A 27380-nucleotide genomic window follows, 5' to 3' on the forward strand; every position below is an offset into this window, starting at 1 on the left:
AAGAGCTTAAAAAATAAATATATTATATGCTAAAATAGGTGAAATTTATTTAAAAGAAAAATTAAAAAGTTGAATTGGAGAAAAAAGAATTTGAAGTAATACCACTGTCCTTAAAAATACATTGCCGGTATATTTTTCTAGGGGTTACGAGCAAATCCTCGGGATTCAATAAAGCCCTAGTATTTAACATACATTTTTTCTATTAAAGAAAAGTTTTTATATTATATTTTATAAAACTCGAGCGATGACTAAACGTATATTTCACTTTATAATATCCAAATATTACAAACTAAATAAAAATGACGCAATGTTACAAAGATTATTTACCTTTGACAATGTGTATTGTACTTGAATTCTTTCTTAAATTAATCTCATCAAATGATGTAATCCTTTTATTAGTAGTATTAATTAACTTTTAGTCAAGCAAGATTTATATATATATATTAATCTCACTTCAAGAGTAAAACAATTACTATCAAAGAATATGGTGTAACAAATGAAATTTCATTTTAATCAAAGATCTTCGTTTTGTGGATCCGGCGTGATATAAATATTAATTATTTTAACTACAATATAGATGGGCGTAGTAGATGACCACCAAAAAAAAATATATACAATAAAAGAGAAAGTAAAGTTGTATATACGTGTATATACACAATATACAGAGCGTATATTGTCTTCCAAATATGCTTATGGCATAAATGTGTATACATTTCTCTTTACATTTTTTTCCCCACTTGTTCCTGTCTATATTTTCGCCACCCCCATTTCTCATTTTCTTCCATTGTTGCCCCCTTCCCCTTCTCTTTCTCTCTCTAAATGCCCTAAAAATCCAATATAAAAGACACCCTTTTCTTCTCCATAGCCGCTATATCTCATCTCATCTCACCCTTATCACTCTTCTTCATCCACATCTAGTCAACAATCAGTCACTCAAAACACAGAGGAATCAAACGACAACTTCACAGATCATCTTTTTCTTGTTATCCTCTTCAAAATCCATTCTTTTTCAAGAAAATCGGTTCAGATTTGAAAATGTTTTGTTAAAAACTACAGATTTTGATTTTTTTGGTTGTTGATATTGTTAAAGAACGAATCTTTTTTTGTTGATTGAAAGATAAAAGAGTTTTTTGAGGTATTTCAATGGCACCCAGTATGGATTGTGCAGTTTCTAGCCTTTTGTGTGCTGAAGACAACAGTAGCATTTTTTGCAATGAGGACGATGATGTCGGATTTGGGTTTGTGGAGGAAGTTGTGGTGGAAGATATATGGTATCCTAGGATTCATCGAAATGGTCAAGAAAACAGGAAGTTGTTTAATGGGGAGGAGTTTTATACTGGTGTTCCATTGCAGAGTGATGAGTGTTTAGTTTTGATGATTGAAAAAGAATGTGAGCATATGCCTGCTGTTGATTATCTTGAAAGATTGAGAAATGGGGATTTGGATATTGGGGCTAGAGATGAGATTCTTGATTGGATTGCTAAGGTTTGGTTCATGAATCTTATAGATGGTCTTAATTTCAGATGATCGGATTCTTCGAAAAATGTCGCCGGGTGCGTGTTAGATCCTTCAAAAGTAATGCATTTTTGGAGGATCCGATACGAGTGTGGCAACAATTTTGGAGAATCCGAGCAATCTAATGATTTAATAATGGAAATTGTTGACTAATGGTTCTTAATAACTTAGATTAATTAGATTTCAAGTTATTAGATTCCTAAACAGTGACTGGTAATGAACTGGAGTATTTAATAAGGGAGTTTCAGTGATGTAAAATTTTCTTGGTTCAAAAGGGGAGGTTGATTATATGTCATAATTATCTTTAGGAGGTTTTAGTTTGGGATGTGTGTGTGGAGTGGGGGGATGGGGTGAATGATTCTTGGTTTTTTACTTTATCATGGTTAAACTTTTTGCAATACATTCACACAAAATATGAATGGGGTTTGTGGGGAATCCTTTTGGTGTTTTGTTTATTGTCAGCTAATACTGATATGTTAAATGAGTTTGTGTAGGATTTCACTTTTTATGTTTTGGATCTTTTTTTACTGTTTCACCAACTCTTAGCTGTCTAGTACATGATTTTTTTTACCTCTTTACTTGTTTGTTCTGCTTCTTGTGTTTCACACTGTAGATATGTGATTGATTATCAGTTACTAATTGTATTTATTATTGTTCGAGTTGGATATGGAGTAAATCTAACGGTGGATCGGTTCTTGCAGGTTCATTCACAGTTCAATTTTGGTCCAATGTGTGCATATTTGGCTGTCAACTATCTTGATAGATTCCTTTCTGCTTATGACTTGCCTGTAAGTTCTTTGATTACTGAATTTGGTAGTATTGCTTTGTGTTTATTTCCATTCAATCACATTGCTTATAAGTTATAACATCTATTGTTGTTTCCACAGAAGGAAAAGGCTTGGATGATGCAGTTACTTGGCGTAGCTTGTCTGTCGATTGCTGCCAAAATGGAGGAGACTGATGTTCCTCTGTCTCTAGATTTACAGGTGAATTTTTCATAAGTACATTCGTGGGATTAGTCGTGGGATTACATTGGTTATGTTGTTTCTAATTGTGAATTTGCGATGATGAATTGATCGACAGGGAGGGGATGCAAAGTTTGTATTTGAAGCTAAAACAATACAAAGAATGGAGCTACTTGTGCTGACCACATTGAAATGGAGAATGCAGGCTATCACCCCATTCTCTTACATAGATTATTTCATCAAGAAGATAAATAACGATCAAATATCTTCGATCAATAAATCAGTTGAACTCATACTAAGCACACTAAAAGGTGAAATACCATTTAATCTTGAGACAATTATAATCTTGATTTGTGCTTGTTTGATGGACTAACTTTTGGGTGGGTGATAAAATTCAATGCAGGAATTCACTTCTTGGAATTCAAGCCTTCTGTAATTGCAGCAGCAGTAGCAATCTCATTTGCAGTAAAAACTGAGACAGTAGACAGTGACAAAGCACTATCTGCTCTAGTTCAGCATGTACAAAAGGTAAATATAGTGGTCCTAAAAACTCGTTAGTACAAAATTTGATCATTTCCATGTTGATTAACTTACAACCATACTAAAGTTTTCATCTTTACTCTTAACTTTGCAGGATAAAGTTATGAAGTGCATTGAATTGATTCAAGAATTGTCTTTAGCAAGTGACTTTGTTAAAGTTCCAATTGCTTCTTCAATCCCATCTGTTCCTCAGAGTCCAATTGGTGTGTTGGATGCAGCATGTTTAAGTTACAGAACTGATGGCTCAGGAGTTGAGTCGCGGTCTAATTCATCTCATAATAGTCCAGTGAAGAGGAGAAAGCTAAATACACCTTATGAAGTGGATACTTAGAGATGGATGGGTGAATATTAAGTGGAAAGAAGGCCTTTTGTCAAGTTATTATGATATAGTTGAATGAGAGTTTTGGTGTGATCTTTTAAGAATTACAATGCACCCCACAACACATACTTCACAATAAAGAAAGTTAGGAAATATTATGAAGAAAATGAATACATATAATGGTGGTGGGGGAAAAGAGAGATTATGAGTAGTTGGATCATTTTGGTGGTTGGAGATTGAAGAAAAGATATATAGACAAAAGGTTTCATTCCATTAACATATAAAAAAAAATGTTGGAGCTGTTAAATATTAGACTTCTTGACAGCTAAAGAAGCCAAGATTAATTAGGCAAGTAATTAGAAAATGAGAATGCAAAATAAAACCAAAAAAAAAGAAAAAGAGCAACTCTATAATCTTATCTTGCTTTTGAGTTTATCATAGATAAAAGTTTGTTTAGCCTTTGAGGGCTTGTATTTGTTTTTAGAGTTTAAAAAAAGTTTTTAGAAATTAAATAAAATAAAAAAATGCGCAAGTGGTGGAAGGTGAAAACCCAAGAGAGAAATTTTGAGTTGTTTAATTTTATTTGTTGTTATGTGCACTTTTGCATTATGTATATACTTTTATGGCTTCTTTATGAAAGTCTAAACTATACAGTTCAGTAATATTTCATGTGCCTTTTATAATTTGTTGCTATTTCTATACATAATATATATACAGTACAATCAAATCTTTACACTAATAAATCAATCACCTAAGATGTGTTGGGCCATGATAACACAAAAATACTCTTATTAGTGTGATATTGGTCTATTTTAGGTGAAATCATGTTTTCTTCAAAAGGATTCACATTACTTATAATAGTATCCAATACTTTTTATGTAGAATATTTTTTTTCTTCTTTTTCAATTTGACAAGGTATCCTCTTGAGCACAACTCACATTAAAAGAGGGGTTAGTAACTTGAAAAATACACCACTTTAATTGCTATAACAAATTCTAATACATGATCATATATACCTAGTGTATTTCTATAGGTGAGGTTCGAAGGATATAGTGCATGCAAATTTTAGAAATAGTTGAGGTTTAAATGACAGAGTTTATTCAAATTTTAATCCTGCTTTAAAATGTAGAGATGTTTTCGATAACATCCTTAATAAAAAAAAAAGATATCACCGTAGATCAAAAAAAGAAATAATGATAAAATTTTAAAGAAAATATGACAAATCATTTTGAGTAAAGAAATAATAATTACACCAAAAAATGTGATGATCGAAATACAATACTGCAGATACTATGATTATTAGTATAAAAGAGTAAGCGAGACAACGTTCATTCTACTCCCTACTAACTTTATATCTTAATTCATGATATTTATAACCTCCTATCTAAAGTCATGTCTCGATAAATTAAAAAATTTAAATCTTATGAAATGGAAAAGACCAAAATAACCTCCTGCCATATACTTTTTTGTGGAGCACATGTGATGAGTCCTTGTTTGACTGTTTGTCGTTGGACTCTATGGGATTTGGTGCTATGCTTATTAAAGAAGTGTAAGAGTAGCCTGTTTCACTTTTATCCTTATCAGTATGGGACTAGTTTTATTTGGCAATGCAATGGGCATAAAACTCTTCAACTTTAATAATCTTGAAAAATATATATATAAACACATACATATAACTAAAATTGTACCATTTTTTCTTCTTTTCTTGTTTAATAATTGTTTGTTTAATTTGGTACTATATAGAATGGGACTTTTGAATAAAAAGAAGAAAAAAAAAAGCACTTTCATGGGCAAAGAATATACTACAATTTGTCTCAGTTCAGGCACTGCCAGAATTTCAGAAATACTGTATTTGTAAAGTTTTATCAACTTTTATCCCTTTTGGGTTTGTGGAATATTTTTTTTGGTTTCCACTCCGGTGTTCAGTACTCACATTGAATTTCAACTAAATCTAAATTTGCATCGTGAAGTCCCACGTTGTAGGATAAAGCACTCCCTAACAAATGCGACTCCGTATCTAAAGAGACTCAAATATAAAACATCTGATTAAAAATGAACGAGTGCTTATCAATTATCACTCCATTGTGGTCCTTGGGTTTGTTGTGGAATAAGTTCTCTCAACAAAAAGAAAGGGGGCTGACAATTTAGCCAATTTTCACATAATCAGTCTTGCAAAAGAGTAATCACATTAATTAGGGAAACTTACATAAATATATCGATCGATCATCTACTTTAATAATATGATCAAAATATATATTATTATATACTCTGATTGTATATATATATAGTGTATAAGTATGTATAATATATGTATATTTAGTGTAAAACACACAACATCTATATAACATGTAGATACATTTTGTAAACAAGATGTTTAAATTATATTATATGTACTTAGAAGTGTAATGAATCTTAACATAATACTACAATTTTACTTATTAGTATGCTGTTTTAAAAGAAATAATTAGGTTCCCTTTTAATTTAAATTAAATTTGGGGTACCTGAAGCTCTTAATATATAAAATAACAAATGATGGACAGTTAAAAAATTTAAGAAGGTGCATAATTATCGACAATCATGGCAGCATTGTTGTACCATACATGTGTTACTGATGAAAAATATAAATTATGAAAGACAAATAGACAAAAATATTCTTCACCCTTTTTGAAAAAATAATAATGATAATTAAAATTTCAGAATGCTCAGTCTTAATCAGGACCAGTATTTATTAATCTTTCAATTTACTATTATTGTCATCTCTGGCTGCTATTTAGGTGTAAACTCCCTTAGCAAATTCCACTATCTAGATTTTTAATGGAGATCGGAGGGAATCTCTAATTAAAGTAGGCGTTTGACTATGTTTCATTTTGAATATAGAAAAAGTAATTTTTATTTTTAAAGTGAAAATAATATTTGAAAATTGGAGTCGTTGTGTTGGGCCATGAAATAAATTAGAGTTGTTTTTGGATTTTTTATAATTATAATTTAGAGTGAAAACATACAGAGTAATAATAAATTGAAAATAGAGAATAAGGGTAATGTAATTAGATTATTCTCTTTTAGTCAATATATTTTAAGAGTTGTGCAAAAGATAAACATGACAAATAACATGAACATTTAATTTGATAGATCGACGAGTTCACTATTTTTCTCTACTTAAATACTAAGTTGTTTCCATATTCCTTCTTTTCTTCTTTAGTTTATGACAAAGAATGGAAGAGGTTCATTCAAATTTCATTAATCGAAAAATCACACATATGTATTATATATAGTTGAATATTTATTTTGTATTGGTGAAAATTCTGCGCCTGCCTACTCATGGCAATTAATGAAAATGTTGCTTGTTAGGTTGAGAACCTCTGGTGATTCGACTCGTTCGATACTTTTTTCGCTGTATATTTTCTTTTATTCAACCAAAAAGTACGTCAATTTTAATACATAGTAGGACCAATTTTTATTTTATTTTATTTTATTTTATTTTTTAGTATCTTTTTTTTAGTTCAAAGGAGTAAATGCACTTTTTTCATAGTTAATGTAATGCAGCAAGTTCTGAGATATAAATGCTTGATTTGTCCCATGGTAGGTCCAAGCCCAATAGCAGTAAGTAGATTTTACAGTTTTTTGTCACCCATACTATTTTCAATAATTATCTATGTCTCAATTATTATGTATTTACTGTGCATGACTACTATTCATAGTTGAAATGAAATTCTTTCATTTAATAAACCATGAAAAGTCCTACAAAAAAAAACTTCTTGGAATCTATACTTTTATATTGGTACAATAGTTCCTTATAATAGTCAATGCATGAAATATTGTGTAGCAACATTTTATAGTACTGATTAGAGGCGGATGCATGATTTGAAATTTTGAACTGAGTTTTATTCATTTCAGTTATTAGATTCTAAATTAATAACAACAACAACATACCTAATGAAATCTCACAAAAGTGGGGTCTGGAAGGATAAAATGTATGTAGATCTTATCATTATCTCGTGAAGATAGAAAGACTGGTTTCAAAAGACTCTCGACTAGATTGTAACTTAATAATTAAAAATAAATACAAAATTTAGATCAGAGTTAAGGAATTCTATCGAATCCATACCTTCTACTCTACTTCTGACACTGACAACCCGTTCCGAAAAACAATAAGATGTATATATATATATATGAGAAGTTATATCAATTTCAATAAATATTAAAATTTTGGTTGTAAAGTAAATTCCAGATGTATAAGGTTAAAATTATTAATATACATATGATTAGTTATAGTGTTACTATTTTTATTTTTATTTTACTAGTGTAACATGTAATAATAACTTTGATTATCCGAGGTAAGCACTAATTAATTTATGTTAAAGTGTAGCACTAACGTACGTAACACGCAATAATGATTAACATGTCCAATTGTCAATTCAAGTTAATTATTCCATAGCGCAGGCTTGTTATTATATAAAAATGTTGCACGTTTAATTATATCTTTCATATTATAGAAGTACATTTTCCATTTCATACTATTGCAAAAATTTCCTTAAATTAAGACAATTTACAATACAATATTAAAACAAAAATGACTAGAAAAAAAGTCGAAAATAGTACTCACGAGTTAATTAACTTTTAGATAATGACTATCATATCATTTTTTATAAATATGTTCTTTAATTTGACTCATAAGTTCACACTAAAACTAGTGTATGAACTATAAAATCGGGATCACATTTGTGGATGAATGTTAAAAATTCGAGTTTCTCTCATCGAATATATGAAGGCATACAAAATGTCTTTAAGAGCGAGCCATATACCTAGAGTATATATTTTAACCATTTAGATTTTTAGACGAGATGACTTATATTGATCTGAAAAGGTATGGATGTAAATATAAAAAACTATAGATTGTATAAAGAAGTAGATAAAGATAAGTTTCAAAGTACAATAATAAATGCATGTGTATATGTAGAGAACAAATGTATATAGAGAGCATCAAATTATGATTGTGAATGTTCAAAACAGTCTTTAAATTTTGTCACGGAAATTGAGTGCCTTGAGACTGTTCAGATAATAATAATATGCCAGCCCCTCATCCATTTATTTTTTTTAAAAAAAATCATTTTGTTTATGTCAATAATAGTAATAAATGCACTCGACGGCGAGTGGAGTCAGGTAGGATCGAGGGATTCATTCATTCAGTTTTTGAGGTGTTATATAGTAGATGTTTAACCCTTTTCAACTTCTTCATATGCCTACTTCTTTATAAATTAAACTCATTTTGAAAAATTCTGGCTCCACCACTGCTCGACTGGACCCCTACCCCCAACCCCATTTTGTTCTTTCACTTTGGGAAGCTTCGTTTAAAGTGAATTATTTCAGAAGGAGCGTTTAGTTTCAGAAATGAAAATGGTGGATCATATTGCATCACAATCAATGAGAAATATATGGCTTTAATTTGCTCATGTGGGACTACTTCATTTTGCCCCTATTCTATTTCTTATTTGACAACAAAAAAGTTAGGATTGTTTTGTTTGTTAATATTACAACAAATTACATTTCAACTATTTTATATTCCTTTTGTTTTTCCTTGTTCCTCCAAGGGATTAGCGCTTATGTTACGGAAAAAAAATCGAGTATCCAACTCAAAACCTTTCAACAACTGATAAAATAGTTTAGGACCATCATTTAAAAGAAATTACGTTTATATTGAACGAGTGATTGAGATACGCACAGACTAAAATGTGATTATATGGTTGTATCTAGAAAATTATATTATGCATATAAGACTAAATATACTTTTTATACATATATATTGAATTTGAACACTCACAACAAAATTTCTAACTTATCTATTGTACTAGGTATGGACTAGGGGTGTACAAACCCGAACCGAAAACCGAATCAAACCGCAAACCGAGTCAAACCGAGAAAAAAAATCCGAGACTAAACCAACCCGACATTATATATATAATTTTAAAATTTTATTTGATACATAAAAATATTTACTTTGATATAATTTTTAAATATTTCTTATACTTTTTCATAGTTTTTATCTTTTAGTATATTATTTCAAGTTTGAAACTTAGAATTCGGAATGTTTCAATAAAAATTATAATCCACAATGTTGGTAATTATAATAAAGCTTAAATCAAAATCAAATTAGTACTAATGCAAAAAGAAAATCAATTCAACACTAAGAATGACAATAATATTGAATATTTGTTCGTTGGTTTTACATTGCTTTATTCAATTCAAATACATAATCTAATTTTAATTTCCTTTAATATTTAGTCACGTAACTAATACTTACTAAACTTATTTTAGCATGATTTAGTACTTTTAAATTATGATCATTTTCATTATGACTTGTTAATTTGCAATATTTGTTTTACGCGATTTCATATTATTATTATTTTATTGGATATTTTAGTTCCATTACTCATATCATATTTTGTGTTATTTTCTTAAGAAACACCTTAGATAGTTGTACTTTGGTAGGACTAAATAAATATTTGGAGTACAAGTAAATTATATGTTTGTATGAATACTTTGCCAGAAAAACCCGAAAAAACCCGAGGTTGAAAAACTCGAGTTTTATTGATTTGGTTTGATTTATAGATTTAAAAATCCAACACAAATGGTTTGATTTGATATTTGAAAAACCCAAACCAACCCGATTATATACACCCCTACTATGGACTATGATATTGTAGCATACCTCTAATTTGATCCCAAAGAATGTATCTTGTTGTCCAGTCACACATACATGAATACTAATGTAACATACTATGTAATGAAGTTATTTCATTTGTTTTACAATTATGTTGATGATTTGTATGTTGACTTTTAATTTTGTCATCTTTAATACAATTATTATAATAGAAAAAATGTTTGAATATCTTGGTGGGGAAAAAGGAAAAAAGAAAAGAGAGACTCACTAAGATTTTGTTATATAAGTGCAAGGAACGTATATCGATGAGCTTAGTTATCATTTCTCCCTTTATTCATTTATACTTGATAGTTTTATTAATGAAATACTACAATAAAGTGAACATTGTAGCACATCTCAAGCATTAGGCCTTGTGCCCCAAGTATTGAAATAAAAATTTGAAGACTCGATATGAAATATCCCACTTATTTCTCGTAAAGAGATGAAAAAATCATGTTCGATATCATTTAATTGAATAGTTAAGCCAAATATTTGTTATTTGAAGAAACCTTCCAACCAATTCAAGCTATTAAAATAATTAACAATTCCAAACTATGTTTCGATCAAATATTTCAAATTCGTGATCACTCCAAGCTAAAACACCTAGTGTGAGCCTATATATTTCAACTTTTGATAGTCAGAATTAATATCTCAGGCTCTCAGCAAATTACGTGTAATTAACGACTAAACAAATCGTCATTATATTTATCAAAAACTAGTTTGTACATCACGAGCGGCCGGCTGAGCTAGGGCCACAAGGGGTTCACTCAAATCCCCTTCCCCATAAACGCGTATATAATAGATCGTGAACACCATTTATAAATCAAGCATGGTGCATATAGGGTAGGAAAAATAAATGATGAAGGGATGTGGGTGGGGGTAAGGGGTGGGGGTTATTTACAAGATATTGAGATGTAGTAGTGATGAATAATTGAAATGAGAATATAGGGCCATTGAAGGAGCGTAAAAATTTAGCAAGCATGGTTGTAAATGGGGTTAAGAGGGCAGAGACAAAAGGCCAAAGGGGGTCAATAATCAATATTTATATATATTTACTTATAAAACCTTATGATGGAAAATGTCTGATAGATGCTTGTTACAATTTTGCTTTACAGTCTTACAAAAGACTGTTATTATTTATAGTCTACCTCTCTTTTATCTATAAAAAAAAATCATCATAGCACTTACTATTACCAACTATACTTTTTATATACTAGCCTAGGGAAGGAGGGACACCATTCTTTAATTAATTTCTTATATATATATACACTATCATATGGTCAGTGAAGTATGACAGAATTAGTCAGTATTGTAAAGGGGTTGTTAGAAGTTTGACTAGGAAATTTGATCTTTGGGAAGTGTTGGTAACGCTAATATTATGCATATGGTAAGGTCTACGAGGGATGAGATGACCAGATTAGAGTCATCATTGAATATATTGTGCTTGTTTGGTAGGTTAATTTAAAAAAATAAATTGTCTTTTGATATCAGTTATGACTTTTGACATGATGATAAGTTGTTTGATTCTAACAAGAAGCTACAAATTGATACTTCTAAAATGTCTTTTGTGAAAAGCCACACTTGTCTTGATACTTGCAACACTCCTATTTACTAGATAAATTATTAGAAACGTATGCTTTTAACTACATTTTGTTTTAATGAAAAGTGTGTTACATTTGGGCTATATTTAGAACTATATTACGGTTAAATATGAAATGACAATACAAATTTAACATAACATATGGATATTTAAGTGGTGGAACAATTGGTAATCATGAGCAAAATTGTCAAAAAAATGTCATTTCAATTACTTAAAAGTCAACTAAAATTTGAGTGACCAAAATTGCTACAACCTTTGTAAAATAGGACTGTCCATTTTGGAACAGGGTTACTTGAATCGGGCCTAGACTATGCTTAGGCCAATTTTGGGTGGCGAAAATTTTAGCAATATAATAAACTTAATTTTGCTTCATAGTTATAGTTTGCATATTTACGGGTTATAGCTACAGTTTAAGGTGTCTCGTTTGTATAATTCGCGGGTACATTTGTATAATTCAGTTATTTTTGTATAAACTCGAAATAACGAATTTATACAATTACAAATATCATAAGTGTAAATAGTTATACAAATTCCGAATTATACAAAAGTTATACAAATTATCTTATACAAATTCTGAATTATACAAACGTGCGAATTTTACAAAACGAAAAAGTTGAGTCGTGTAATTATAACTAAAAGTAGGTCGCAAATTGTAATTAAGACAAACTATAATCATGTTAACTAATTAACTAGTATATGTTTGCTTATACGCGTAATTTTCCCGTTTGGGTATAAGGCCACATTATTTCAAGTATAGCCCATCAAGATAATTTTATCCAAGTCCAAGCTCTATAATGGGTTCACTGATTCTGTTCTGTCCATATAGTTTCGTGGGCTCATAACTTTCGTCCAAACCATGTCATGGGCTCACCAATTTTTCTCTATTTTGAAAAAAAAAAAAAGGGGGGGGGGGGGATTATACAGAATAGCAAATATTTGGCCTATTTAGGTATTATAGCTACGGTTTAACAAAATTGTAATTTGCGGCTACAATTTCCTCAATTATTGCTATTCGCTTGATTTGTATAATTTGGTTTCCGATTATATAAATCCAGAATTTTGTATATGTTTACCCTATCTATTTGTATACGATTGATGAAAAAATCATAATAGATTATCCTACTTGTATATTGGCAAGTTTAATATACAAATGAAGTTCTAAAAAATTCAATGTATAAATACAAACCGCAACCTCCATAGAAAACAAAACTATAGTTATGAAATGCAATTATCGAAACTATAGCTATAGAGCTTTATTATGTCTAATATGTTTGCTATTTCTAAATTTTTCTCAAAAGGAAAATATATGTTCTAGTTCATATACTTTTGTGAGATCATAATTTTAGTCCAAGCCTTGTGATGGGCTCACCAATGTTTCTCCATATTCTAGTTCTTTCATATAATTTCTCCTAGAACCAAGAATGAAGATAGTTTTATGGGCTCATAATTATAGTCCAAGCCTTATTATTTGCTCACTAATTTTGCTCATAATTTCCCCAATCATGCCAGGCCCAACCCTTATCAAAGTTATTTTTCGAACCAGGCCGGCATGTGTCGAGCCCATGTAGAAGCATATTCTATATAAAATGGTGCATGTAATATTTTCTGATTATGCTATTGCAACTTTTTTTTTTTTTTTTTTAGTAAACAAAGATAATAATCTCCCATCCACTTTTAATTGTCATGTTGTGCTTTTCGAAAGTTAATTTGACTAATTTTTAAAATTAAATTAGATTATATTAATTTACTATTTTAAACAAAAATTTAGATATTAAAAAACTATCTACAGTCATGTGCTTCAGTACTCAATTTCTTTATTTAGATAATGTCCTTTTTCAATATTCTCAACATTGATTTATTAAATACTTCAATTCTAATAAGATTTTAAAAAGAGTATAAAAGAGAAATAATCCCGTGACTAAAAAAGAATCATAAATCGAACAAAAACATGACAAATTCGATTGAATTGGTCAATGTACTCAATTTTTTATGAGAAATTCATTCTGCAAAAAAAGAATATATAATCATTGCATACAGTAGACAAATTAAGAGTAGTGTACAATATTAATGGGGTCATTTTTGCAATTATGCTGCTACCATAAGAGATTCTTTTCTTACCTTTACAAGTAACCTTGTACTAAAATTATTTTATTTCCATTATGATAATTGATTAGCTATTTCCATAAATAGAGGTTAAAGAAAGATATATGAGACCTCTGCAATATAAATTTTAGTAAAAAAAGTGGAGATGGTCAAGTACCATGCATCATATTGCTATTGTATTCATGATGGGGAGAAAGATTCTTTTATTTACCTATACAAGTATCATTTAGACATAGACTTAATTTAGATGTGTTTGGTACGAAGGAAAATATTTTTGTTAGAAAAATAAATTAGCTTTTTAATTGTTCTTTTGTGTTTGGAGGTAAGCAAAAAATATTATTCTAAAATATTTGTATATAATTTAGAAAAATATCATGAGTGGTGGAGGTGAAGATAAGATGCGTTGAAGATCGTTGGAGAACACATGAATCAATGTGGAATTTTTGGAATGCTACTTGCGGAAATTGTTTTCCTACTTCCACTAGAAAAGTTATCTTTTCCTTTTTAATAAACTTATTATTTTTTTAAAATATATATTTTTGAAAATTTTGACCGATCAAATATAAAAAAGAAAAAAAAATTCTCTATACCAAACACAACTTTAGTGAAGAAAAAAGGACCAATGTGCTAAAGTATGAGAGTGTTCCATATATAATGTGTCTGTTGTAGGAAGCCTCATGTATGTGATTGGTTATTAAAATGTGAGATTCGATTTTGAGTTAAATCAATGTCTCATAATTGGATGATAATAATATATACTTATGAATTAAATAATAATTTAATTGATAATTTCTTTTTGATTCGATATAGAAACAAACTCATTTTTGTCAAGGTTTTGGACATGAAAAATGTGTCTTTTTTTTTTTGTAGGAATCCTTATAACCTAGAGATAAGAAAAGAATTTTTTCCCACCCATGTATTGAAAAGTGTTCGTCTATTAATTTGGGATCGTTGCTTTAATTTAAACCATAGAATTGAAGTTTGACTCATTGAAAGATATTTTCTCACACTTTGAATTTTTTTTAAAAATAGATATTCTACCACGTTTGGATGTTTATTTGATCGTTTATATAGTCTATTATTCACGCAAATAGTAAAAAATAAAAAAAAATACCTCTTCCTAAGACCTTTCACTTCTTTTGCTCCCCGACTCAAACGCATAATTTTAAGATCAAAAGTAAAAAAAGTTACCAACTGAACAACCTCCTATTGTTGTTTATGCATATAATATGTTTCTAAAATGTTTTCGCTGTCCATTATTTTTCCATAATAAGTAATAGTCAACATCATTCTAGTGATCGCTGCACTGAAAAGTTTTGACATTTTTTTTTTTGCAGAAATCGAAAGTTAGGCCATGCTAACGTTTAAAGAACTTTTGTGTTTCATAAGGCTTATTAAGGCGTGATGCAACAGTAGAATACATGTAAATCACTGAAACCTGTTACATTGCAGAAATGTTTCCCTTGCCTTTCCAAAAAAAAGTAAAAATTTATTTTGTTGTTTGATATTTTATTTATACACAGAATCGGATAATAAAATTTGAAATTTATGAGCTCTTACGATTACCTCAAATTAATAGGACTTAGTATACAACAAATTAAAATATTTTTGGGCTTGTCAAAGTTGCATTGAACTAAAGTTTTGGAATAGGTGGTAGGGAGCTTATATTTGGTACTTAAAGTCCATATCTGAATTAATTTAGATTTGTATTAGATAAACTCATTATAATGGTAAAGTGCTTCGGATGAAAACGTTTTCTAATTCCAAACTTGAGTTCTTGACCACAGAAAAATCTCAACTATTTCTACATGATCAACATGAGTTGTGGTGAGATAGTTAAATTCTCTTCTTTTTTAATCAAAAGTCTAAGGAATTTGAATTCTTTAAAATTTTTGCTCATATAAATGAATTATATGACATACAAATATGAATTTAATCGGATCATAATGCTCATTATTTTACATGTTGGTAATATCATTGGGAAAAGGTAGTGCAGATAAGTGAATAAAGGTCGTGGGCTTTGTAAGTGCAACAAGTAACAAGACAAAGAGTTGACCATGCGCAATGCTTCGAAAAACTACAAAAAAAGAGACATTTTTATTTGCACTTATTTATTGCCTACGTTCGTACAAAATTTTATTTACGCAGGCACCAATTTCAATACTATAATAGTTACTATTGGTTTGACATAGAAATTGAAAAGCACTAAATAATAGGGATAATTTTATCAAATCACTTTTATTTAATGTAAGTCGTCTAAATATTGAAAAATGAATAATATTTAATAATTAATGTAAAATAATATATAATATAATAAGTTATTCATTGATTTTATAAATTGATAAATATTAATCGACATTCCAAAATAATATAGTGAACAAATAAAGATAAAAAATAGTACTTCCATATCTACATTTGAACCTTTAAAATAGGTCAAAAAGGTTTTTCAAGTTGGTGTTTAGCCATAAGATATAAAGTTTTGATTCTAAATTAGTATTTGTATAAGAAATATACACCAAATTTTAACTTCAAATTCATCTTCCAATTTTTTCAGTAGGATTTGAAACTCTGAATTATGATTTCATTTAATATATAAATTTAAATAAATAAGTTGATCCGTATTTTTATATTTTACGTCGGTAAAAAAACCCCATAATTTTCTTAATATGTTCAGGAGCAGTTTATTTATTATTTCCATATTACCAAATTAGAGTCCTATTATAAAGTTATTTTATTCCGATTAAATATAAAGTATCATTAAATGCACATAAATTTATTTTTTCTTAATATAAAAGTTGGGTAAAGGCAATGCTTTCCCGCTGTCAATTGCGGCTGATGTTTCTCGCGTGGGTTTCATCGTTCTAAGTTCCACGGTACACACGGTTCTTTTTTTAACTGTCGTTTTAACTTAAAATAATTATTAATTTAAAATTTTAAAATTAACTATCATTCATAATCATATTATTTATATTAATGGTACAATTCTTTTTAATTATGTTTAAATATCAAATAATCTCTAATAACTAAAGTTAATTTGGTAAATTAGAATTTTTTTTAAGTGAACGTGAAAAAAACTAAAGTTAAAATTAAAATTTGAACTTATTTGAAAAGGCCAATGCATTAAGTGTCGGCCGTGACTTTTGCAATATATTAGGGCTGCCGATTAATTAATTTATATCGCCAACTTGGAATTATTTTAAGTGATATAAGTTTGTCTCTATTTGTACACGTTGTTAAAATAATATCAAATAGTTTTATGTTGTTTTAGACTTACAAAGCTTTGACTAACTTAGATTTTATTGTCTTTTAAGTCGATCAAATTTAACAAAGAAAAGATTGTGTAGTCTCTTCTTGCCCCTAGAAAAAAGAATCGACTTACCGACTAAATTTGAATTTGCAGAAAGTCATGTATTAAGAATAAACTGCTTCTTCATAAAAACGATTTCGTATCCAGATAAACTCAAACTGAAAACCTTTGATTAAGAATAAAGAAATACTTATCAGATTCTTTTCTTTCTTTCCTTTGCCTTCGAGTAGTTTTTAGTTGACTATGCAGTAAGCAAAGGTGACCGTTCAAATTAGATATGACAATTTTGATTTGAATTGAATATACTATGATTCAAATCAAATTCATTTAAGTTTAAATTGGATTGGATTTTTTAAGTTTAGTTTTGGATTAAGGTATGGACGGATAATTTGACTTTTTCGATTTTAACTTTTAAAATTTTAAGGTAGGTCATAACAATTAATAACTTCAATTTATGTAATATTTTACTTCTTAGAATGTGCAACTTTCAGCGGTTAACAAAGATTGAGGCTAGCTTGTTCTTTATGCAGTGTTATTCCATATTGGACTTAATACTATAATAGGGTCATAGGATACTGATCTATTATTGAACCTTTTAAAATTGAATTTACTTTTTAATAACTCTGGTGTCTAGCTAGCTTTCGCACATCTTAATTAATTTTGTAAATAGTAAGTATACTCATAACATCATTAGTAAATATGATTATTCATTGTCATAATTAAATTCAGCTATATGAACCTCCAGGATCAACTTAACCACAAAAGTAGCAATCCCACTTGTAATTATTCTTGTGTAAGAATGTGCTTTAATTTGTGTATTCATTTTTTTTTTTCAAATGAAAACATAATTACATAACAGTAATTAGGTGTTGGTCCGTGACTTTTATTTTTCCAACAAAAAACTAAACCATGTTCAAACTTATGATGAAAGAATAAGATGTCATATCCAATATCCAAACTCCAATTAAACTTTACTACACTTTAGAAATTATTAGTGGAGACATGTTTTTTTATGATTATATGTATGGACTTATAAAAGTAGTAAACAAATTTTATAATTGACACACGGTGGTGCCACCTTAAAATCCGCATGACTTTTGCATAGTACCTTGATTTAATATTTCATTCTTTTTAATACTGACATATTGCTTAAGAAATATTAATTAAAGGTATGTATTAATTATATTTTGAAACTTTTAATTTGATTATTACTATTTTATTAATATAGGGAAAAAAGCTCCTTTGATTTATTAAATTTGACAAGTAAAATAAAATATATATTTTTGATATAAATAGGTTTTAATTTTATTTTATTTTCATAGGAAACTGCGTTAGCGGGATATTTGAACTATGGTTGGCTTAAAAGTTGGTCAAACCTATTTTAAGTCACTTTTTAACTTCTAATATTATTTGACATAAATAAAAACAACTTAAAATTTAAAAAAAAAATGACTTTAAATAAGTTAGAAATTGTTTGACAAAAAATAAGTAAAAATCAAAAGTAGGCTTCCTCCTACTTTTTATCTTTTGACTTAAAAGTCATTTTAGTTTGACCTTTTATTTTTTACTTAAAAATTTCTTTTTTAGGCAATTCAAACGGGCTCTTAGTGTAGAGTACTTATTTGTTTTTAGAACATTTGTAAACTTCAACTAATTTGAAGTAATATATATCTATATGAATTTATTTGCATCGGATGTTTAAATATATAATATTTGTTTACACATAAGATTTTTGCCAATTTATTAAGGGATAAGGCACAAGTACCCCTAGAATTAATTAAACTAAGGTCCTATTAGCCCCAAACCTTTTTTTTTTTTGTAATTTTGTACATCTTTTTGGCTTACGTGGCCTCCAAACATCTCCCACGCACCTCTACTAAGTGGAGTCACGGAGTATGTCACGTAAGCCAAAAGGGGTTCAAAATTACAAAAAAAAACGAGTTCAGGGTTAATAGAACTTTAGTTTAGTTAAGGTATATCTCTAGAATTTCGGTCATAGTCTAGGGGATACTTTTGTCTTATCCCATTAACTAATACATATTTTCATTTTATGAAATACCTAATCAAAGTAAGTTGAAATAATATTGGCATAATCGCTTTCTGCTTTATTGCTAAATTACATTGTGTATATTATTATTAATATACCTGATTCAAATAAGTATATATTTACCATATATATACTTATTAGAACAGTATGTTTATATCATGTTAACTAACTTATTTAGCTCATGACTAAAATGAGGCGAGAATGCATATAAATTGATCATATGATTAAATGCTAGAATGTGCAAACATATACCATGCAAAAATTGTTTTGGGCAAATATTGTTTACGAATAAGTTTTTATCATACATTTAAGTTATATATATCCCATATTATAAAAATACAAAAACTACACTACGAATCACAAAAGAGATATATATTGTATGATTATTTATAAATGTGACATTTTTTAAATTTTGAAATAAGACCAGATTACCTGACCCCAACATATTTTGAGATGATATTATTCTACTGTTTGAATATTTGACATGTTTCTAACAAAAAAGGAATAAATAAAAATGTGTTGTCATGTCAAGAAAAGAAATAATTAGTGTGAACCATCAAGGGTATAAATATTAATAAAACAATTGGACAAGACCAATCAAAAATGATATTATTAAGTTTTACTGTTGACTTTGCTTTTTGTGTAATGAAATTCTTGCACGCCAGAATCTCATCAATTTTTTTAATTTTTTAATTTTTAGTTTTTCACTCTATTTGATATTCACATTAGAATCACCTCACATTTAATTTTTTAATTTTTTTCTTGTCAATTATAATATAAAAAAGACAGGGGCATTAGAATAATAATATAATAAATAAATAAAAGACTAGGACTTACTGAACAAATTATAGAGACAAATATATTTTTTTGTGTGTGTTTACTGCAAATTTCAGGTACTTAAGATCCTGTGGTCGGTATCAAGATTCTTCTTCTTATTTTTCTTTGTTTATTTTGTACTTTAATTCTTAATTAATCAAATGCCACAGTATTTAAATATGTTAGAGCGAGGAAATGAGCTTGTTGTTTTCTTTCATGATCTTATTAAATAATGGTTAATATCGGGTAAACTAGCTTTTAAAGTTGAATTAAGAAAAATATCTTATTTTTTTTGTGTAGACCTAAAAGACAAATTATTAAACTCATCCATATTCTTGAATTTTGATTTACTTGATATAAATCCTTGTGTGTTTATATGTCGTTGATGTTTCAGATGTGAAGTATTAGTTATGCAAGGAGATAAGAGTGGGAGTGGATGCAGCATACGCATAGTACTTTAATGTGAAATGTAAATTTATACGTAGGAAATTACTAAAAATAATAATAATTAATAAATCTGAATTCATAACTTAAAAAACACAATAAATTTAATATATAAACTTTAAAAATTAAATCTATTATAAATTTTAAATTTTGAATCTGAGTCAGTTTATAAGGCTATATAAGAGGTATTTTATGGGCATGCTTCCGAAGAGACATCATGTTATGCACGCATCGAGGGATATACACAATATGGAACTTTGTTTTTATTTAGCACAATACATAAAACATGACGTCAGCTGACAACTATGACCCTTAATTTTGGGTGTGCACAAGTAGGCACTTAAACTTGTATAAAATTAAATAAATAAACACATTCATCCTACATTACATGACAATTTTGTGTCCTACGTGACGTATAGGTTTTACATACTTGGTTAACACAAAAATCACATGCATATTTGTATCATATTTTAATTTACAATAAAGTTTCCGCTATGTTTGAATTCTGAAGTTATATTTGAGAAAAACTGATGTGACAAAATCATTAATTAAAACAGCTAGCTTATGCATGAATCTGTAACTGAATGATGGAGATCCATAAATTTTCAAATTTTATGATTGAGGAATTGAACCTGATTTATGAGTGTTGAAAAATAAAGTACTTTAATTATATGACTAACAAAATCCCATTGTGCCAAAAATTATTGTCAAGTTCGTCGTATCAGGCTTGTCTAGTGCAGATTATCTTTCATGTATGATTTGTAAGCTATCGCATAAAAGATGAGAGTTTTACATTATGCACACTCAAAAAATAATGACTGCGAATTTCCTTTTGTCATATAAAAATATTAATATACAAAATATACCGCTTCACTGCGGTAGCAGATTAATTTTGTTACTTCTGATCCATATCATTTGTGTATCCCTCCACTTATATATATTTAATAGATTTAATCATAAAAATATTTATCAAAACTTTCTTTTATCTCTCTTTTGAATATCTCATTTTCTGGAAATAGTAAAGTGAATTTGGACCCCCAAAAAAGTACTAATAAATATAGTTTTTTGAACTTTTAAAGGTAAAATATTTTAACAAATACAATTTATCAAAACGACTAATATTTGAAACCGAGTGTACTGAAGGTAGTTTCCTCTAATAATTTTAATTATTTGAAAAGTTTTATTCCCATTTAACATGTATAAAAATATGTATACGTTGATTTAGACCTACAAAGCTTTGACTAATAAGCTGATCACTTCTTTCAAGTCAATTAATTTTTTTTTTTAAATTTGGAGCCTCCTTCATCTATAATTCTAACTTTTCTCGTGAGTTTCAATATATATTTTTTAAAAATAAAATAAAATAAAATCGGGGTACGGAAATGGTAAATGGGGTAGGAAATTACAATGTTGAAAATCAAATCCTTACCAACAAGTTAACTAATATTCATGTGTAATCAACGAAAGCAACCGATCTACTAATATTATCGTGATTTCCAATATTAATGTTCCTAATCTTGATTTTTTTTGTAATTACTCTTACCTAACGTCATGACAAACTCGATTGCTTTACATAGTGCACCTTTCCTCAACCTTGGGAATCTCTAACCCTATCCTCTATTTTACTCTTCAAATATAAAGTTTTTTATTTTTTCAGACAACCAACTCCAACTCAATTCTCTATTTTACTCTCTATACAAAATCTTCTTTTCTCTCCTCAATATTATATTATTATTTATATTTCATTCTTATTTTCTTATTTCATAGTAATATAAATCATTTCTTCTTTTTGCAAATAATTACTCTGTAATCTTTATGTAATACAAAATTTTATTTTATTTCAAATTCTTCATTTAATATAAAATTATATTTTATTCTAAATTTCTAAATAGCATAAATATTGCAATAAATATTATATATAATACATATTAACGAACAATTCAAATAAAAGTGAAATCATTGATGAAATATAATTGCATAATAAATATTGTATTATCGTAAAATTTATTTTAAATTTTACATAAATACTCAACTTTCAAGACTGTTACTCTCATAAAGTTAATGTATTACGGAGTTCAAAATGAACATTTTTTGTCCTTATTTTTTATGTGTAGCTAAAAATTGTTTAAATTAACAATTTCATCTTGTATCCAATGATTTTGTGTACTAATTTACTTCCCCTATTTCATTTTGAACTATTGCATCAAATATTTTCATGCTCTCTAAAAAGTGTAGTTTAATAATTTATTACTAAAACATAAAAGTAGATTGTATGAATTATCATGTAAATTTTGTGCATACTTCATAATGAAAAATAATTATAATCTAAATTACATATTTAAAATGACAAAAAAAAAACAATTACAAATTAAATTAGAATACTTGTTAATTCGGGATGGAAGTAGTATACTTATCAATAATATGTTTTAGATATTACATTACTTAGAAAATAATTGAAAATATTAGAGACTTAATTAATAATCTTATATAATATAAATAATATTAAATAACTTTAAATTACATATTTAAAGTGACCATTTTTTTTAAAAAATAAAATAGAAAAATTATTAATTTGGACGGAAGTAGTAACTTGTTAATAATATATTTTAAATGTTATATTATATTAGAAAATAATTACAAATGATAAAGACTCAATTAGTAATATAGTAGAAATAATATTATAATAATCAAAAAGTAAAATATAGAGAGGTGAATAGTAGTTCTCCAAATTTGGAGAACTACTATTCAACTCTCTATAATTGAAGAATAGAAAGTGAAATAAAGAGTGATTGGAGAACCCATTCTCTATTTTACTCTCTAAATATAGAAAATAAAGAGTAAAATAGAGATGGATTGGAGATGGTCTTTTAGTTAAACATCAAATTAAAGTATTGATGTCACTTCAACAACATCTCATTATTATTTTGTAAGAAATGTGATTTCATTAATTTCTTTATAGCTATTGTCACTTCATTTTTCAAATTAAAACATAATTACTTAACACCTACATATTGACTTATTTTATTTACTACCCAATAAAACTATGTGAAAACTAAACCATGTTCAACACCTAATGTTAAAAAGGTTGAAAAATGACTCAAAAAATATGATGTCTAATCCAAAAGTTTGTTGGACTTATAAACCAATTGTAGTGATTAGTTTTAATTAGTGGAAGCGTGTTAATAAGTGATATTTTTATTTAATACTTTTTTTCCCATAATTACTTGACAAATTAATGGACACACACGATGGGGTTCCTTTCTATAGAGCCTTCATTTTTTAATTTAATACTCCGATGCGTTCGTACATCCGTCGCAGGGTAAATCACCGTCTTTCAGATTTTTTCGACTGATTTTATCATAGAGTCCAACGATAAACAATAACTATATATCCCACCCTCCGAACATAGCTTACAATTTTCATCTTACTGTTTAGGTGTTGAGTTGGAATTCCATTCGATTTAAGAATTTTTTTGGTCACGGGAATTCAATTACGGGAGAACTAGGAGGACTTTCCCTTTTACTTATTCAATAGATTTTGCACACCTTTTAAGAAAATAATAAGTTATACATTTGGTTGATCAATTAAAATTTGAATCGAAAATGTTTAATTGAAATACCTTATTGAAATCATGATATGCAATTATGTGAGATGGAGTTGAAGTTCAATCAATCTTACCAAATAAACAAAAGTATAATACACTACCACAAAGTTATTATTCTAAAAAAAATTACAATATTTATTGATCGAACTTTAGTTCAATAAAAAATTAAAATTGAACCTCAGTTGTAGTATACATTATTTATGGATCCCATTTGTTAGTCAATATCATTAGTTGTTATATCATCATGTTTATATTCGATGAATATTTCATCACTCCTTTTGTATTCTTGACAAAAAAAAACATGTAGATATAAAATGATGGTCTTCTTCTTCTCTTTCTATCTTTTTTGTTTTACATAATATAAAATTAAGGGCGATTTTTTGTATTTGAAATTGCATATCCAAATACTGATTTCATCTTATGATTTCAAATTAAGAGATGAAAGCACATCTCCAAATGCCTAATAAGAGTTTAAGTGTTGAATCAATTGAGTGTAATTTGAGAATGTCTAAGTGAAATATGTTTAACACAAGTTTAATATGGTGTGTGATGAAGAAGTCCATATGTACATAACATATCTCTATCTTGCTCTTCTAGAATACAAGTTAACTGTGGTGCAAGTCTACATGGAAATTACAAAAGTCCAAATGCAAGCACGTTCTCAAAATGGACAAGGCATGCAAATGTATTTGCATGCCATGTGATGAAAACCAATATTTCATTCAACTTTCATATACTCCTATTAATTTTTTAAAATTCTTTTTGTCAATGTGAGGAAGCACAACATGAGAAACACTACACAAATTGACTTTTAGTGGAAAATAGTGGCATTGCTTTATTTTCCACCTAAATACTATCTGATTGAAGTATTGAACCCATAATGTATATATATAGTTGGGTTGACACAAGCAAAACTAGATTAATTTATTTTTCCATTTCCATCATATCTCTTTCATTCATTAGTTAGAACAGGGGCGGATTCAGCTCTTCAGATTAAGATTCTTGGAAACTTAATAATTTTTACACGTATTATGCATATGTAGTAAATGTTTCTTTAATATATTATGAATATTTAATTATAAAGTACTTTATTATCATTATAAATTAATTTGAGAATACTATAGAAATCATAAACTTTAAATTCTGAATGGAGCAAACTTTTTAAGTTAGAATCCTTGTATGTTTCCTTTAAGTTAGAATCCTTGTATGTTTCCTTAATGGTACTTGCATTGCATCTTACTCTTTTCTTTCTCTTTTTTCTCATTGTGGAAAGTAAAATAATATCAAGTACCACACATAAAACACTATACACATAATAATATTATTAATATGCATATCCTATTAAAGACTTGAACATCACATGTTGGAAATACCATAATAAGAAAGTTCCTATTTTCTTGTCATCCTAAGAAAACAAACATGCAAAACCCTAGCTAGCTATATATTTCCAAAATGAGTTATAAAATATATATACATTGTTAATGTAATTTTTTATAACATTAAATTATATTTAATGTATCCGTAATATAAAAACTTAATTATTTATAGATATTTTTCGAGTGATCTGATAACGTAAAGTAAAATATTTCTTAAGGGGTATTATGATGTTTTCATAACTCTTGTAATTACCTTCCTTTCTTTTTCACCCACATGAGTGCATCTACGTGTGAGTAGAGTATAATTGATATATACATACCTTGAAAAAATGGCAAAGAGAAGTAGAAATAATTAAAGAAAATTATTTTATATCTACTTTTCAATCAATAGCTTATATATGTATATATGGCGTCTTAAACAAGTTGTACAACACGTGTGTGATGATGGAAATTCAAACCTAACACATCTTAATTATAAAAAATAATCAATATTAATGTCTCATTAGCTAGCTTCATTAGGTAAATTAGCACTAGCTATAGGTAAATTAGCTTAGGTATAAAGAAGTGGTTGACACTTACTAATGGTGACATTTTTTTTGGTTTTTTTTTTTGTACCTTTTTTTTAATAAAAAAAAATAAAAACATAAAAATACACATAGCTGTCTAAGCTAGTAATGGGGTGGGGTGATAAAAGTCTAAGATAGTGGGTATTAATATAAATTAATAAATAAATAAAATCTATATTAAGGAGGAAAAGTGGGTAATGTGAAGCATGGAAGAGACTTCCTCCTTTTGCGCTGCACTTTTTTGTATTGGGTGGAATTTGTACTTTGTAGATAATAATATCAGTTAACATCCTTAATCAGAGGTTTCAAAATTTGAATACTCGTACAATGAAAAAATCACGTTATTTTAAAAAATACATCATGTAATGTTTGAATTCAAATTTAATCGTACTTTAATTTAAATAAATGATATCGAATAGAAATTTTAAAAAAAAACATATTTTTTTTTATAAAAGTATTGTTTATAGTGGGGGATAGGGTAGAGGGGGGGGGGGGGTTAGTTTAGCTTTCCAAGCGTGGATGTTATTGTTGGAGAATCCACAAACCAAATTGGCTCCATATATGGGGTCTCATGCCCCACTTATTATCTTTAAATCACATTTTATCTTCTTAATGCTCTCTCCATACGGCATTTCTAATTAATTTATTTATTTATAAGTATCAATAGTGTAAGGTATTTTTTCACGTAATTAATATAATTTAACATATTTATGCCATATCGTTTGTCATATACAAAATTTATTTATTATCAGATCATTATTAATTTCTGACTGACGTTTTATTTAAATTTACCTCATGCGTTAGTAGAGAGTTTTTCCGTTAGAAGTGTAACATAAGAACCAAATTTCCACGGGTTCCATAAAATTATCGATTTTTTAGTAGTAATTCTTTTACTTATTACCGACAATTTACTTGTAGGGGACGTTTTAGTGATTCAATATATTTTTTTTATATTATTAGTTTATAAAAGTTAACTCTACCTTTATAAGATAAATGTAAGATTTCGTACATATCACCTTCTTCATATACTCCTAGTAAGATAACATTGAATATATTATTGTTATTATAGTAAATACATAAAAAGTTAAATATCCAAAGGAAAAAATTACTCAAAATATTTTTACTAGTTTCCTCAAAGCAGTACAAATGTCAAAATTACCAGCTAGAAATGTTGAAAATTATGAACTCAAAAGCAAAATTGTTGCAGCATTAATGACGAAGAGTGAAATCCTTCACTACTAAGACATAAATTAGCACTATGGAAAAACCCATGAAATCTTTTATTATGAGTTATTGAGGTGCCAACGTATATATAAATTGACAATTTGATCATGACATAAAAGATTATTGAACATTAATGCCCACATGTGTGCTTCATTTTACCTCTTTTTTTTTGTTTGTTTTGAGATAAATCTACAGTTCTGTAAAATAAACTAAGCATGTTACATCTCCCTCATTCCTAGACCTAAAATATTTATCGA

At 28.0% G+C, this 27380-nt stretch overlaps 1 protein-coding gene across 2 annotated transcripts in view; it reads left to right on the forward strand.

The window, feature by feature from the left end:
- Positions 1-733: 733 nt before the first annotated feature.
- Positions 734-27380, forward strand: part of LOC125814277 (cyclin-D2-1-like) — a 211034-nt gene continuing 184387 nt past the window's right edge. The window contains exons 1-6 of one of the 2 annotated variants that reach the window (XM_049493745.1): positions 734-1485; positions 2217-2303; positions 2403-2501; positions 2599-2791; positions 2884-3008; positions 3115-4001. In XM_049493745.1, the coding sequence (XP_049349702.1) occupies positions 1144-1485; positions 2217-2303; positions 2403-2501; positions 2599-2791; positions 2884-3008; positions 3115-3351 (1083 nt within the window). In that variant the 5' untranslated portion in view covers positions 734-1143 and the 3' untranslated portion in view covers positions 3352-4001. Of the gene's footprint in view, positions 1486-2216; positions 2304-2402; positions 2502-2598; positions 2792-2883; positions 3009-3114; positions 4002-27380 lie in introns of those variants that run through there. The other variant, XM_049493746.1, reaches the window with a different exon arrangement.

Source organism: Solanum verrucosum, unplaced genomic scaffold (genome assembly GCF_900185275.1).
Source record: "Solanum verrucosum unplaced genomic scaffold, falcon-dt-bn FXZP01000230.1, whole genome shotgun sequence".
Lineage (NCBI taxonomy): Eukaryota > Viridiplantae > Streptophyta > Magnoliopsida > Solanales > Solanaceae > Solanum > Solanum verrucosum.